Source organism: Panthera pardus, unplaced genomic scaffold (genome assembly GCF_024362965.1).
Source record: "Panthera pardus isolate Hobbes unplaced genomic scaffold, ASM2436296v1 HiC_scaffold_16, whole genome shotgun sequence".
Taxonomy (NCBI): Eukaryota; Metazoa; Chordata; class Mammalia; order Carnivora; family Felidae; genus Panthera; species Panthera pardus.
Window position 1 is genome coordinate 132,451,246 of NW_026526721.1, and position 15,533 is coordinate 132,466,778.

General features: G+C 44.2%; 1 protein-coding gene across 6 annotated transcripts in view; it reads left to right on the forward strand.

The window, feature by feature from the left end:
- The window catches only part of OXNAD1 (oxidoreductase NAD binding domain containing 1), a 40,594-nt gene that overhangs the window by 11,963 nt on the left and 13,098 nt on the right, over positions 1 to 15,533 (forward strand). For 5 of the 6 annotated variants that reach the window (XM_019435746.2, XM_019435754.2, XM_019435771.2 and 2 more), the window contains one exon: positions 11,021 to 11,127. The exons of the other annotated variant lie outside the window; for it this stretch is intronic. In XM_019435746.2, coding sequence (XP_019291291.1) covers positions 11,021 to 11,127 — 107 coding nt within the window. The remainder of the gene's footprint in view (positions 1 to 11,020; positions 11,128 to 15,533) is intronic. 6 annotated transcript variants of the gene reach the window in all.

Here is a 15,533-nt window from a genome sequence, read left to right on the forward strand (position 1 = left end):
AAGTGGAGCCTAGGAGATACGCTAGGGGCGGCTCCCTGGACCAGAGGGGAATTGAGCCCCGTCTCTGACTCCTGGGCCAAAGGACCCTGCTGCCCCTCCTGGAGTGGGCAAAGAATGGAGCACTCACCCACCCAGAAATGTTTTTTCCTTCTTGGGCCTTGAGTTCCCTGCAAAGAACTTATTGAATGACCGTATTATGATGTTAATGCTTCTTATCTAAGGCTGTAAATGTAACCAGCCTGAGGTCATGCTGATGCAGGAAGCTGAGGTCTGAATTAGATGACATTTGACTGTTTGTGTTCAAGTGCACAGTCTTTTCTTAAGGATCAAAGAATAAGCAGCCTGGGTAACCTTGGAAATGTCAAGGAGATAAGAGTAAGATTTTGTAATGCAGTAAGGATTGTAGAGGCGTGACTAAGATTTCACTGGAGGGTCACTCCATGCTTGGCCTCTAGAAGGCTGGCTTACTGAGCAAGAGGGACTGTCTATCAATTTGATGGGAGAGTTTGGTAAGGAAAGAATTTTTAAAATCACGAATTCTTATGCACTTATTTGGTAATATGCAAGACACTAGACTAGGTTTTGGGGTTGTGGCCCTGAGCACGATACATAAAGCCCTTCACCTCAGATTCTTAGTGGGACTGTGCTCAGAAGAGACTGATTCTATGCACCTAATTGATTGTGGAAAAACCACGAATCCTTTTGTAATTGTACTAGTTTGCTTCTTTTAGAAGTGTAAGCCTTATCCAAAAATGCTTATGTGTGTCATTACCCTTTTGTTGACAAAGCACTCGATTATATCAGGTTGCTGCTTGATTCTCACCAACCACCCCGGGAGGGAGGTGAAGGGATCCTTGCCCCCATTACCTGCACAGGTGAGGAAATTAAGACTTCAGAGACTTCGATGTGATGACCCTGATTCTTGATTTGCCTGGGCCAGCATCCTGTTTCACTCTCACAACTGCCCCGTTTTGGATGAAAATGACATTGTAGGCCTACATTTAAAGGACTGGCTTAAGTAAATGAAGGACTCAGTCTCTGAACTCAGACCTTTGATAATCAAACTGTTTTTTCTTTCTATGACAGCAAAAAAATGTGGCACTTGGTTCAGACAAAGTTTGACTGAGCCACACAATGGAAGATAAATTTCACATCTCCTCATCTCTGTTCCAAATTAAAACTTGACTTAAGTGTTACTGGATATAAGAAAGGAGAGATTGGGGCTGACACAGTGGTTAGTTAATAAAGTCAAATGGCTGGGCTCCTGGCACAGAGACCTTTGGGGGTCCTATGGTCCCTGTGTTGATTACTGAGCGTTGATAGTCTGCTTGACTTGTGATTTTGCTGAGGGTTGGGTTTGGGTGCGATGGGCTGCTTAGCTGAAGATCTGGACCGTGTCCTCAGTTTAACCCTTCCAATTCTCTGCTAGTCATCAGCTACACGTTTTGGGAAGAGCGTCTGGTGGAATGGCCTTCTTCAACTTGGGGACATGGGAGTAGGCATCTCTTTTTTTTTTTTTTTTTTCTTTAATTTTTTTTTTTTAACGTTTATTTATTTTTCAGACAGAGACAGAGCATGAACAGGGGAGGGGCAGAGAGAGAGGGAGACACAGAATCTGAAACAGGCTCCAGGCTCTGAGCAGTCAGCCCAGAGCCCGACGCAGGGCTTGAACTCACGGACCACAAGATCGTGACCTGAGTCGAAGTCGGCCGCTTAACCGACTGAGCCACCCAGGCGCCCCGGCATTTCTTTAATATGCAGTGTTTCTAACCATTGGGCACCTAATTTGCTGTGCTTGTCAGAGTCTGATAGAGACTCTCGTACAGATTATCCAGCCTAGGATGAGCAGTAGTTGGCATTCCAGCCCTACCACGCTGTCAGTTCTGACGGCAGAGCATGGTGGGGTGAAACCTCAGGCATCCACAGCTGAGAGGTAGCTGTGTGGCTTATAGGGGACCTGGGCTCTAGTCTTTTGGTGAAACTCCCAGGGAGCTCTAGTCTGATGGCCCCGGCAGTAGGCCTGTGGCTCGTCAGGGTGCACGACTCACTCTGTGAGTGGAAACCTGCAAAGACAGAGGCTCCTTGGAGGAAGGCCCAGCTTAGCAGTGTTGGAGCCACAGTATCCAGCACAGCGCTGATGGAATAGGCACTCATTACACATTTGTTGAGTAGAGCAAACAAGTGTGAATCCCACCTCTGTGGTCGATTACCTGCACTGCCCTGGATGGGTCACTTTGTCAAGTCGGGATGGTGACGCACTCCACCTCAAGAGATGAAGTGGCAATGCAATGTGTTCTGTAGGCACTGCCTGTATTGCTACTTTTTAGTTATGCCTAGAGCTGGTTAATGTCTAAAATGTACAGTGTCAGTGCTCTTCACTGACACACTTCTGCTCAATAAATTAAGTCATCTAAAAGGCAAGGCTCTTTTCCATTACTCGCCATTATTTCCGTTATTACATTATGCCATTGTTATTATCCAATCAGCTGAAATAGATTTTATTTTAGGTCCAGCAGACATATTTTGAGTGCCTGCTGTGTGCCCAGCCCTGTTCTAGGGGCAGGAAATACAACAGTGCATGAAGCAGGCAAAGCCCCTGCTGTCTGTGGAGCTTCATTCTGGTGCAGATAAGCCAGAGAATGTCGGATGTGATATATCCTTAAAGTAATAAAACAGGGTAATTTTGTCATGGGAGGCAAGAATGGCTGGGGACGGGGGTGCTGTTTTAAATTGGTGTGTAACATTGGAACCAAGACAAGAGGAAAAGAGCCAGCCACGTGCACAGCATCTCTGGCAGAGGAACAGACAAGAGCCAGGCCTTGAGGCAGGACTAGCTTGAGATGTTCAGAGGAAGGTAGTAGGATGAGAGGTAGGCAGGGCCCAGGTTGTATAAACTATTATGGCCTTGTGCAGGGAGTTGGGATTTTATTCTAAAGGGGATGGAAATTTTATTTTATTTATTTTGGAGAGAGAGAGTACAAGTTGGGGAGAGAGGCAGAGGGAGAGAGAAAATCTTAAGTAGGCACTACGCTCAGTGTGGAGCCCAACTTGGGGCTCGATCCCAGGACCCTGGGATCATGACCTGAACAGAAATGAAGAGTCAGATGTTCAGCTGACTGAGCCACTCAGATGCCCCGGGGCGGGGAGGGGCGGGGTGCAGGGAGATGGAAGGTTTTAAGCAGGGAAATGACATATGATTTATATTTTAAATGGGCCATCTATTTGCCTGGTAGGACACTGGGCTTTTGTTGTGGTTTGACACCAGTTGGAAGCTATTGACACAGTCCCAGGAGAGGTGATGGTGGCTTAGAGTAGGGTGATAGGGATGGAGAACAGTGGGCGGATCTAACAGGGGTAGGGCTGATGGCATTCACAGATTTGCGTTGGGGGCTGGGTGCAGTTAGTAAGAGGAGAAGAAACCAAGAGATATCTAGCTTTGGGATTTGAATAATCCAGGTAGATAATGATGGAGAAGGACAAGTTGCAGGAAGGGAAATAAAGTGCTTGATTTTGGAATAATCTGAGGTGGGAGGGTGGAATGTGGGTAGAGTTACAGATAAGATTAGCCTTGAGTTTTATCACCTTCTATCGACTGTTGAATGTGGGTCATGTTTATAATGGAGATTCATTGTACTATTTCTATTAGTTTTGTATATGTTTAAGTTTTCCATAATAATACAAAGGAAGAAACTTGGGGAGATAAAAGAGTTTTGTGTTGGATGTGTTGTTTGAAATGGAAATTGAAATCAGCAGTTGGGTATGTGAGTTTGGAGTTCACTGCTGGAAATAATAGGTTGTAAGCCATGTAGAGAGTGGGGGAAGAAGGCCTGGAACTCAGCCCTGGGGTGTGTCAACATTTAGAGGTGAAGCAGAAGAGGAAAGGGCCAGCGAGGCCTGAGGGAAATCAGCAGGGTGTTGGTGAACCCAGGAGAAAGTGTTTCAAAGGCGGAGTGGCCAACTGTGCTGAACTCTGCTGAGAGATGTCACTGGATTTAGCAAAATGGATGGTTGGTGACCAGAATGACTGGTAATACATTGCTGAGAGTGAAAGCCTGACTAGACTGTGCTGAAGAGAGAATGGGAGCTAAGAAATTGGAGCCAGGGCCATATATAATTTTTGAAAATGTTTTATGTGAATAGGAACAGATCAATGACGAGACAGTTGGATTAAGGGAGAGGATTGTTTTGTTTATATTTTGAGAAGCAGCAAAGCACAGTGGCCAGGTGTCTGGATTTGAATCTCTGTTTTGCCACTTATGAGCCCTGGGACCTCAGTTTTCTCATATGTAAAATGGGAATGATGATAATAATACCTGCTGACTAGGGTTGTTGTGAAGAATGAATGAATGAGTGTATGTGAAGTGCCTGGCAGATGGTAAGTTACACACAGGTGTTGGCAGCTGATGTGAGGTGGAAGATGCGAGTGCTCGCGTGTGTCTAACAGAGAGGGCCAAAGGGGGTGATGTATGCTGGAGAAGGCAGAGAGGAAACTCAGCCCAAGTGGACAGGGTAGCCTTTGGTGGGAGCAGGGAGAGTCCATTTGTCATGCCGGGACCTGGTGTTGACAGAAGTTGTCACTTGACAGAAATTTGTGATCTTTCCTTTTCAGCAAATCCCTTCAGTAAAACCGCTTTCTTCTAGTTAGATTCCTATTCATCAGATTGGTTTTCTGCCACAATTTAAGTAATTTCTCTGGACCTTGATCTCCTCATGTGTGAAGTGATGTACTATTTTTTTCATGTTTATTTATTTTGAGAAAGAGAAAGAGAGAATCCCAAGCAGGCTGCATGCTGTCAGGACAAGGCCTGACATGGGGCTCAGTCTCATGAACCTGTGAGATCATGACCTGAGCTGAAATCAAGAGTCGGACGCTTAACCAACTGAGCCACCCAGACACCCCAAAATGATGTTCTATTTTGAATAATGACTGAACTTTCCTTTGACTCTGAAATTCTCTATGCCCTAACTGTATTTTTGTTTAAAGTTATCTCTAATCCTGGCTTTGTCTAAATTTTTAAGCCAGCAAACGAATGAATGGGAGTAAACAGAGGAAGCCAGTCAGGTTTCCCACAGAAAGACCTATTTCCTGCGCAGAGACTTTTGCAGCAGCAATAACATTAAAATATCCTACATAAAACCAGTTTTTAAAATCAGTATGATGGAATTTCCTTTTAGATGCTGACCCCGTCAAACCATTAGAAATGTGTGCTAGTAAAAGTTGGCAAATGCATTGTTATTTTATTGAACAGTAGAAGAGTCTAAATATTATTTTATGGAAAACTTCATTTCCTGCCATGTGTTTTAACTTAGGACATGGCTAGTTGAGCCGTTAGTTGTGAAACCTTTTGATCCATTAAGCATGAGAACAAGTACAAATGTTAAAACATATAGTTTCCCCATCATGTTTTGCTTACTCATAAAAGTAGAGAAAGCTGTGTATAACACAGGCCATGATTATAGTCCTTAATTATATGAAATTAGCTTCAGAGTAAAATAAAGATGTGGCTTTCAAAAAGATATTGCTAATGTTTTTAATCTGCATTACTAGAAATCTTTATAAAGTATGTGGATTCGCATTAGTTGAATAAAATAAAGTGTTAATAGGAAGGCACATCTTTAAAAAATCACGAATCGTGCAATGTATTTTGTGTGACCAGATACAGCAGTTTTGCCCAGATTATTAGGACTAATAGCAACAGGTGTATTACGGTTTGTATTAATTGCAACAGACATAAAGCATCTGGGAACATTTTTGGTCATAGGGACTATCTACATGAAAACAGGACCTTTCAGTAGAAAGTATAACTTCTTTCCTTTCTTCACTGAATTTTATATTTGAACATTAGCAAGTTAGTGGTGATTTCATTTTGTACATTCTAGCATTTGACTGTGAGGCATGCTCACCTTGCAGCTGAAATTCAGTACACACCCACCTGCCTCCGCCCTTGATTATGAACGTTGGTTTCCCTGCCACCAGGTGACTCTTTAGAGTGTGTTTCAAGCTTATATATTGTCTTGTTTTATCAGTGAATCTGATAGATGCCAGTTAAATGGAAAGAATCTAGCTCTTGGCTATGTTTTTACAGATTATAATATTAAAAGAAAATAATGTTTATAAAATAAACATTTTTTTGGTAAATCTGAAAAAAAAATGAGCAAAGTACTGTAATGGGGAGTCCTGTGGTGATTCCTAATAGTTGTTTTTGTAATAAGATATTTGAAATTGTGTGGCAAACAAAGGAAGAGTCCTTGTTCTAGTGAAGAAATCCCTGTCTTCCCTTACCTCTCTCACAGTTTTAAACATGAATCTCGATTTTTCTATAGTGGTTACCCCTGCCCCCTTCGTCCCTTTTCTTTTTAAACAACAAAAGGCCCCTGAACTTCTACTAGTTTTTGTTCAGGAAACCAATTTTAAGTGACTTTAAGTTAGAGTTTTCATGTATTCTGCAAATAGTTGCTGAGTCTTACTATGTGTTGGGCCCTGTGCTTGATCTAGGGAGTATCAGGTATAGATTCTACCCTACACCTGACCTCAGGAGGCTTGTGGTCTTGTGTGATGGAAGAGACGTGTTCATGAGTTCTTACAGTTACATCGATGGAAACATTTTATTGGTAGAGTTGAGAGGCTGGGGAAAAACAGGAAAACCTCAGACAGGGGTTAGGCTTTGAGCAGGGCCTGGAAAGGTGGGCAGGAGGTTGACAGAACTGAGAGGTGCCTGCCCAATGACTCAGGCAGGCTTTGGGGAGGCAGGCAAATGTCAGGTGCCTTTGGGGACCAGCGAATTATCCAGTTTGGCTGGTAAACACTAGCATAGGGATAGAGGAGGGCTTAAGCTACAAAGGCCTTTTAGCATTTTTTTTTTTTTTTTTTTTGAGTTGAGTCTTAGCCCATGAAGGTTTTTGAGGTGGAGAATAACTTGGTGAGGTCAGAATATTAGCAGTATTTACCTGTTGGCTGCTTTGAGAGAGACAGGAAGGAGTCTAAGGCAGCAGTTCACGTGAGAAGAAATTCTTGGCTGAGGATGCTGGTGAGTGAGCACAGGGAGGAAAAGACATGAGCTGAATTCATGGAACTTATTCATGGTAGGGACAGAACACCTAGAAGAGAGTCAAAGATTCTGTGTGTGTGTGTGTGTGTGTGTGTGTGTGTGTGTGTGTGTGTGCATATGTGTGTGCATATGTGTGTACCAGTTGAAAATGGATTTGACTCTCTTGCATCCAAGATGAGCCCTGACTAGAAATCCTGATGATGGAAAGCAGCCATTCTGTAGGGTGCCCTGAGGGCAGAAGCCGCTTTCTCCATCTGCCTCTTCAGTGCCAGGCAGCACATGCTCAAGAAATGCCTGTAGAAGGGATGAATATTGTAGATTTAGTTGGACACATAAGTGAGTTTACGCTTGGGATGGGACTAACAAGTGATGAAGGGCCAAGCACAGCTAGGTTTGAAGCCAGACTCGGCCACTCCTGACTGATCCTGAGCAAGCTGCTACACCTTTCTGTTTCCTTATGTACAGAATAGAGGGTAAGAACACCATCTGTTGGGATATAATATGATTATTCATATTGACTGAATGAATTGGTGTACATGAGACATCTAAGCCTGTACCTGGAATACATCTGAGATAAATGCCCCTCAGACATTGGCTGCTGTTACTCACAGGGGAGTGTAGATGTGGGCCTGATTGCCAGCAAAGTAATGAGGAGTTGGGGTGGGGGTTAGTAGCTTTGGGAATGGCTGACAGCCTTGGCCGAGAGATAGGAGAGGGGGTGGGAGTGAGGCAGTTTAGACAGAGTGCCCAGTGGGGAAGGGCAAGGAAGAAAGGTAAAGGAGCAAGGACCGGGTTGGAGAGGCAGGAGGGGACCCTGTAGAAGAGTTCAATGTCAGCTATCCCAGGCAGAAGAATGTTTCAGGATGGAAGGGAAGTAAAAAGTATCAAAATCAGGGGCGTCTGGGTGGCTCAGGTCATGATCTCGTGGTTCACCAGTTCGAGCCCCGCATCGGGCTCTCTGCTGACAGCTCTGAGGCTGGAGCCTGCCTCACACTCTGTGTCTCCCTCTCTCTCTGTCCCTCCCCCACTCATACTCTGTCTCTCTCTCTCTCTCTCAAAAATAAGTAGCACATTAAAAAAAAAAAAAATTTAAAAAGTGTCAAAATCATAGAGCTCAGAGAGGGCAAGAACTGAGCCTGGACATTTGAGTTCATTTGTTCAGGCAGACATCATTAGAACCTGCTGCTAGAGAACAGAAGCTGAGTTACCTGTGTTTACCGAGCGCCTCAGAAGATTCTGTCAGATAAGGAAGTATCAGAGGCAGAGATTAAAGGCCAAATTTCTAAAGTTGCTTGAAGACAATAAGGCTTTTTTAAAGCTTATTTATTTTGAGAGAGAGAGAGACAGCGAGCTGTGGGGCCTGAACCCACAAACCATGAGATCATGACCCACTCTGAAATCAAGAGTCGGATGCTTAACTGACTTAGCCACCCAAGTGCCCCCACTATGGCTTTTTAAGTTTGTTCTAGCAAATAGGACGGGGTACAAAGGCCACTGTACTTTACAGGTTCTTCTCGTCCTCTATGAGAATAGGCCCCCTGGGGGTGTGTAGTGCTCATTCTGCAAGGTCCTACATGGAAAGCACTGGTATGGTGGTATATATAACAATAATGAGAGAATAAAATGTAATGTATAATGTAATAAATAAATACTAGTAAGCTAATTATAATGAATGCCGTGAGATACGTTGTAATAGACACTTAATGAGTACTTATTATGAACCAGCAGCATTATAAGTGCTTTGCACGTATGATCTCATTTAATCACCAGCAGCTCTGAGGTACAGGTGTTGTTGACCTTATTTTATAACCGAGAGGGGCTGGGTAATGTGCTCAGGGTCACACGGTTGGTAAGTGCGTGCTGGGGCCGGGATTATATACCCGGCAGTGTGGTTACAGAACATGTGCTGTTAGCAGCCACACTATGCTGCTTCCTTTTATTTTGGAAGGCAGACGGCGTTAGGTGTCCTGCCTGATGAACAGGAGGTCTAGAGAGAGGAACTGTGGCCCTGAAGGAAGGGGCTGGTGGGAGTGGGGGAGCACAGGTTCGGAGAGGATGGGCAAGACTAGGATCAGAAACTCGGGGAGATGGTCAGTGTGGAAACTGACCTACTTCCTCTCAGGGAGGGGAGAAGGAGGACTGGCAAAAATCCAGAGGAAGAGAGGCAAGAGATTTTATGGGAGCAGGAGAAAGATAAGACATTTTCAGAGATATTTTGAGTCAGTGAGGGGGACCACCATCCATCTGGAGAATTTTGCAGTGGGTTTTTAAGAATTGCTTCCCACTGGTAATTTGATTAAACCTAGTCCTATGGGAGAAAGGGGTTGAGGGGGAGCAGTGTTAGGGTGTGAGGTTCATTGACCTTGACAGCTTTCCAAGGCACCCTTTAGTGGAGCTGTGAAACTAACACCATCCAAGGAGAATGACTGTATTTTGGTTACCTGCTACTGCTTTGATTTGCTTCCAGAAGTGGAGTTGAATGGCAGTAGGAGGTTGAGGAAAGAGTCATGTTGTCTTTTTTGTGACAAGATGTTCTGAAGATGTCATGTGAAGATGTCTCAGATTTCAGGAGGAAGAAAAACCCAAAGGTGGAAGAAACAAAGAATGAAGGAAGCAGAGGCATTTTGAACTCAAGAGCTGCTGAGGTGTGGATGACACTGAGGAGTGCCTGGCTCAGACCTTAGAATTTTCTAGAAACCAGATACGTTGTTTAGGATAGTGCTTCTCAAACTATCTGTAGCGAGGAGCTATTTTTGATATTGTTCTAAGGCTGTGGACTGTTTATATTTTGGCAAATATCAACAGTGAATTAGAAAAAATAAATTACAAATCATAGGGAATACAAACCCAATTTGTTGTCTATTATTAGATTCAACAGACTCTGTGAAATTGCTAAAAATAAGTTGCTAAGTGCTTGTAATTTCTGAAATTAGCTTGTCATGGACTTCTTACAGGCTCAGAACAAACATAGGCTCGTAGCTGACAGTGGGTTTCACTTTGTGTATGTTGTCTGACCGAGAATTTAGACACCAGGCAGATGGTTCACAGGGTTCCAGTTCCCCAAGCTCTTTCCAGATTATCCAGCCTGGTGCATGGAATATACTAGACACTCAACAAGTAAACACTTGTTAAACAGCCCCTTTAAGAGATGATTTTGAAATGTGTGGGTGGCTCAGTCGGTTAAGCACCTGACTTCAGGTCATGATCTCGCAGTTTGCAAGTTCAAGCCCTGCATTGGCCTCTGTGTTATTAGCGCAGAGCCTGCTTCGGATCCTCTGTCTCCCTCTCTCTTTGCCTCTCCCCCACTCTCTCTCAAAAATAAACATTTAAAATTTTTTTTTTTGAACATTTATTTATTTTTGAGACAGAGAGAGAGCATGAACAGGGGAGGGTGAGAGAAAGAGGGAGACACAGAATCTGAAACAGGCTCCAGGCTCTGAGCTGTCAGCACAGAGCCCGACACGGGGCTCGAACCCATGGACCGCGAGATCTGTATTCTGCTGAATTTGTGGGGCCCCTGGGTGGCTCAATCGGCCAAGCTCCCACCTCTTGATTTCGGCTCAGGTCATGATCTCAGGGTTGTGAGATTGAGCCCTGTGTCAGGCTCAGCTTGGAGTGTGGAACCTGCTTGGGATTCTCTCTCTCTCCCCCTCTCTCTCTGCTCCTCCCCCACTGTGTCCTCTCTCTGTCTCAAAATAATAAACTTTAAAAAAAAAAGAAAGAGAGATGATTTTTATATGCAGAATAAAATTTGAATAGTTTGAATGCAAATCTCTCAAAAATAAGATAACTAAAATTTGTTGACCTGGTGGTAGGCAGCATTTTAAAGCAAAGTGCTCTTTCCCTTGTTTTGCAGTTTACAAAAACCACATCTTTGTAGATTTCAAGAAACCTTAGTTACCAGAAAGCCATAGTTTGTTCCTCACGTGTGTACACACTAACCTCAGCCACAGTTCATCTTTTGTCTCTAGGTCGTGTCGGCCGCTAAGGTTTGTGGGGCTGCTGCTGAGTCGCCATCAGTGAAAAGGCTCCACCTGCTCGTTGCTGATAAAGATTTTTCTTTTAAAGCTGGCCAGTGGTAAGTGGCTTCTCTCTTTCCTTGGTGTTTTGTGTTCAAGGAGTTGCCATCAAATAGCAGGGCTTAGTTTTTCTTCTGGAAAGGACTACATTGGCTGGCTGTTTCTCCTGAGGAGTAGGAATTCTAGACCATCCCCATTCAGGGGGAGCCTCCTTTGGGCACGGAGAGAGAATCTGATTCATTTCCTTGCCTCGGAGCTCACCTTGGTTTTGAGCCCTTGACCTTCTCAGTCATGTATGAAAATTGCTGCCTTGAGTTTTGTAGATTGAAACAAAGCAGTTAGTTCTGAGCCAGGGACCTGACATCTCTGATAATTATGCTCTTCAGGAATGGTCGCTATAATAGAATGCACTGGAATAATCTAATCTGCTTGAGTTATTTGTTGCTGGAGATTGATACATTTTAAAAAATTAGCCTTTGTGTCAAATACAGAGTAAACACAGCAGTCTGAAAAGGAGAATACCCGGTTATGTCACAGAGCTGACCACCTTCTTGACTGAATTCCCGTATCACTTGTCTGAGTTGAGTTTAAGTATTTTGCTGAATTTATTACCAGGATCCCCCAACCAGGCCCAGCCTGCATCACACTCCTGATTCTGTCCGATTTGACACCAAGGACCAGTCAGAATACAGACAGGGTGGACAGCCCAGCTGTCCCACCGTTCCTGTGAATGGCCTCCCTGAGTTGCAATTCAAGTTGAATTGTAAATAAAGCAACTTGTATTTCCTTAGGAAAGGTGTGTTTGGGTGTATGTTTCCTTTATTTAAATAAAGCATTCATTTCCAAGTGAATTTCTGGCATGTCAGTCTTGGTAGTCTTTCTTAGGAGTCACTTGACTAATTTTGGCAGTCCATCTGGAAATGTGGTTTTGTTAGAAGGAGGATGTGTGATAATAGCAAGTGTGCTAATAGCAAGAGTTAGCAGTCTTGTGTTCATAGTTTGCCTTTGAATTTAGAACTAGAAAACAAGATGCTGATTGCCATAATTTGCGTTTGTGAGGCAATTTACTGCAATCTTAGCACATGTTCGGTGATGCATATTAAATGCATTTGGGCTGTTTTAGGGGGGCGGGCAACATTTTTACCCTTCAAAAATAGTTAAGCAGTTATTACATTGAAAAGTGGAGACTTTAATTGTGATGATCTGTCTTTCCATATTCCCCTTTCCGTGGAAGTGTTTGGGTCCTGCGCACAGCATTGTCTCTGTGTCTTCAACACCGAATTGCACCAAGACTCCCGATTAGAGAAGCCTGTACGTTGGTTTGTAATGCTGCGACCTTGACGGACCTGCACATGTATTAGCACTTGCAACTGTAGTCACCTGATAAGAAAAATACCATCATTCCCTAGTGATATGTGTAGAAATAGGATTCCCTTGTGATCCTCAAGATAAAATCTTTCAAGTTTGGGGTTCTGTGTCCCATACCAATGAATGGATTTGGTAATCTCACTGATGTCAGAATTGGTTTTAGAATGTGCCCAGACAGACTCCTGTTTCAGAGGACAGACATAGGGGTGGTCATCTCCGACTCTTTAGTATTGATCTTTCCCTGTCACGGGGCCATCAGCACTCATTCGCATCATCTGAACCTTAGATTGCTCCCTTGGGGCATCCGGGTGGCTCAGTCGGTTGAGCGTCCGACTTCGGCCCAGGTCATGATCTTATAGTTTGTGAGGTCGAGCCCCGTGTCAGGCTCTGGGCTGATAGCTCAGACCCTGGAGCCTGCTTTGGATTCTGTGTCTCCCTCTCTCTCTGCCCCTCCCCGGCTTGCACTCTCTCTCTCAAAAATAAACAAACATTAAAAACAATTAAAAAATAAAATAAAACATTTCTCCCTTACTACTGACTTATTGTATGGTTCTGGAGGTTGTAAGTTTCTTTGGGTATTTTATTTCTTGGTTACAGAAGGGCCATTTGCTTAGGTTGGTGATGCCTGTGTCTTCGGTGCTGTTGCTGGGATGGCACATGCTCTGTGCTCTCTTAGATCAGCAGCTCGGTAGTAACCTCCATGTGGCATTTTGGGGAAGAGGGCAAGGATCTAGGAGAGAGGGAGTGTGGGCGTGGCTGCCATGCAGTCTGTGTAGTTAGGATTATCAGAGTGGAGTACTGCTAGAGATAAGGTAGAGGATTGCCCCTGGGCTTATCTTTGGGGTCAGAGATTGGGTCACGATCGATCCCACGTCTCTGAATTCTTGACCACTGGCCTCCTCTGATACCTGCCAAACAGGGACGCTCTAGACCTGCCTTTAAATAAATAAATGAATGCTCTGGAGCTTTGGGCACAGGTCTCCAGGTAGACACTTTAACGTAGGCCAGAGATCAGCCTCTGGGGCTCTTCTGTGTTACACTGTGTTCTTGTTGGACCTTCCAGAGGGGACTAATTCCTTTTGGGAAACCAGTTCCAAGAACTCAAGTAATCCAATCTAAAGAGAAAGGCCAAAAGAGGGCACTCCCTCAAAACCATTGCTCACCGGAGCAGGACTAAACCTTTTAGGCTTCTGTCACTAGTAGATCTACTGCCTAGTAGCTAGGTGAGTCCTATTCTTGACCTTCTCAGAAGCCCTCCTTCCTGATGGTAGAAAGATGGGGATTCTCTCGGGGCTGGAGTGTGCCACCAACGGTCTCCGTATCATGTGTGAGTGCCTGAAGTTGGCAGAGTCAGTGTTCCTTGTGGCACTCACTGCTGTGGGCCGGGTCCGTCCTCTGAGGGAGGCTGTATCGAAGCGTCACATGCCTACTGCTCTGGAGACCACGTGATTCACATGCTGGCTTTTCTAGCTCTGTGATGTGGGTAGTTTCTTCTTTCTCTGGGCTTCAGTTTCCATGTCTTTAAAGAGGGAATAGTAATATTCCTATGTCTTGGGATGTCAGGTGTTTAATACAATGCCTAATGTTTAACTTTATTAGTTTGTTTTTGCTTTTTGTTATAGCCAGTGTTTCACTCAGTCAGTTAGATTGTCTATCTGTGTTGGTGAGGCCCAGGGGACAGATTCCAATTCTTTGTTCCCTGGCTGGTTTCCCTGCTGTTGTTCGATAGAGCAGCAGGCCAAGTAGGAGTAGGTAAGTGTGCATCTCCACTATGATGATGCCCCTCCTGCCACAGTCAGTACTCGTTCCACGCGTGGGCTTGCAAGGACCAAGGGAAAGCAAGGCCAAAGCATTTTAGGAAAGAGAAACGTGTCTGTGACTTCATATAAGGTAACAAAAGTTTTCATGCTTGAAAGTGACTAAGTGAAGGACACGGACACCAAGAAGAAACAGATGAGAGGAGTGAAGTTAGAGAAATAAGACTACACCCCACCCCTCTAGCAGGGCTGCTGCCTTGTAGACAGTATAGAACCTAAATGGCAGTGTTGGCAGCCCTGACTCTTACATGACCACACATAGAAAGTGCTCCACTCCTTGGTGTCATTGTTCAGACTGTGTCTTTGCCCACGCTTGTCTGGTGAGTGCTGTGTGTCTTTTAAGACTCCTCTGAAGTCTTTGTTAATCTGTCCACCCCTGGTAGAATTGACTACTTCTTCCATTACGCGCCCCCACCCCCACCTCCCACCAAACAGAGTTTTAAAAAATAAAATAGTGGCTTTATTAGTATTTTCCTGATAAAAACAAGATCACGTATATTGGAGCTAAGAAGAAATCTATGCTAAGTGCAGGTACTTCCAGACAGGCCTTAAATGATGAGCATTTTATCTCTCCCAAGCAGATTTTCTCATAGCCCATGTAATTATGTTTATCTGTTGATTTTCCTCCCATTAGGGTGAGTTTATTGAGGGCAGGAATCAAGACATACTTGCATCTTTACATCCAACACTGGCCACAGTGCCTGTACATGGTAAGCAGGTGCTGTCTGTGGTGTTTGCACAAGGGATGAGGGAGGGGCTCCAAGCACTCAAGCTGAGGACTAAAGAGTTTTAGGACCTCATGGTGAAGCATTGCCATTTGGTCACAATTTGCATGCCAGGTATGTGCGGGGCACTGGGGCTGCATCTGTGGGCAGGACAGGGCTGCCTGGTGTGCACAGTTGGATATGGACATGTGGCTTCACTACATAAAGAATTAGGTTCTTTCTCCCAGTTCTTCTATACTCACTCATATAGAGTAGAGTAGGTGCCTCAACTCTTGGCTTCAAGAATGCTAATCTTGGAAAGGGCATGTTTTATGAAATAATGTATTGTGCATATTCTCTTAAATCCATTCAGATAAAGTTTTTATGTCATTTGAATTGTATAGCATTTAATGAAGGAGTCCCTTTTTAAAAAAATTGGTTTCCAAAGTTACTAGAGGATTCCCTGTCATTCACCTGAGAGAACGGTCTGTATCAACATCGAGCAGCAGAGGGCACTGTAGTTCAGGAGATGAAGCAGCAAACCTAGCTCATTGATTTACTTATTGTTTTGAACAT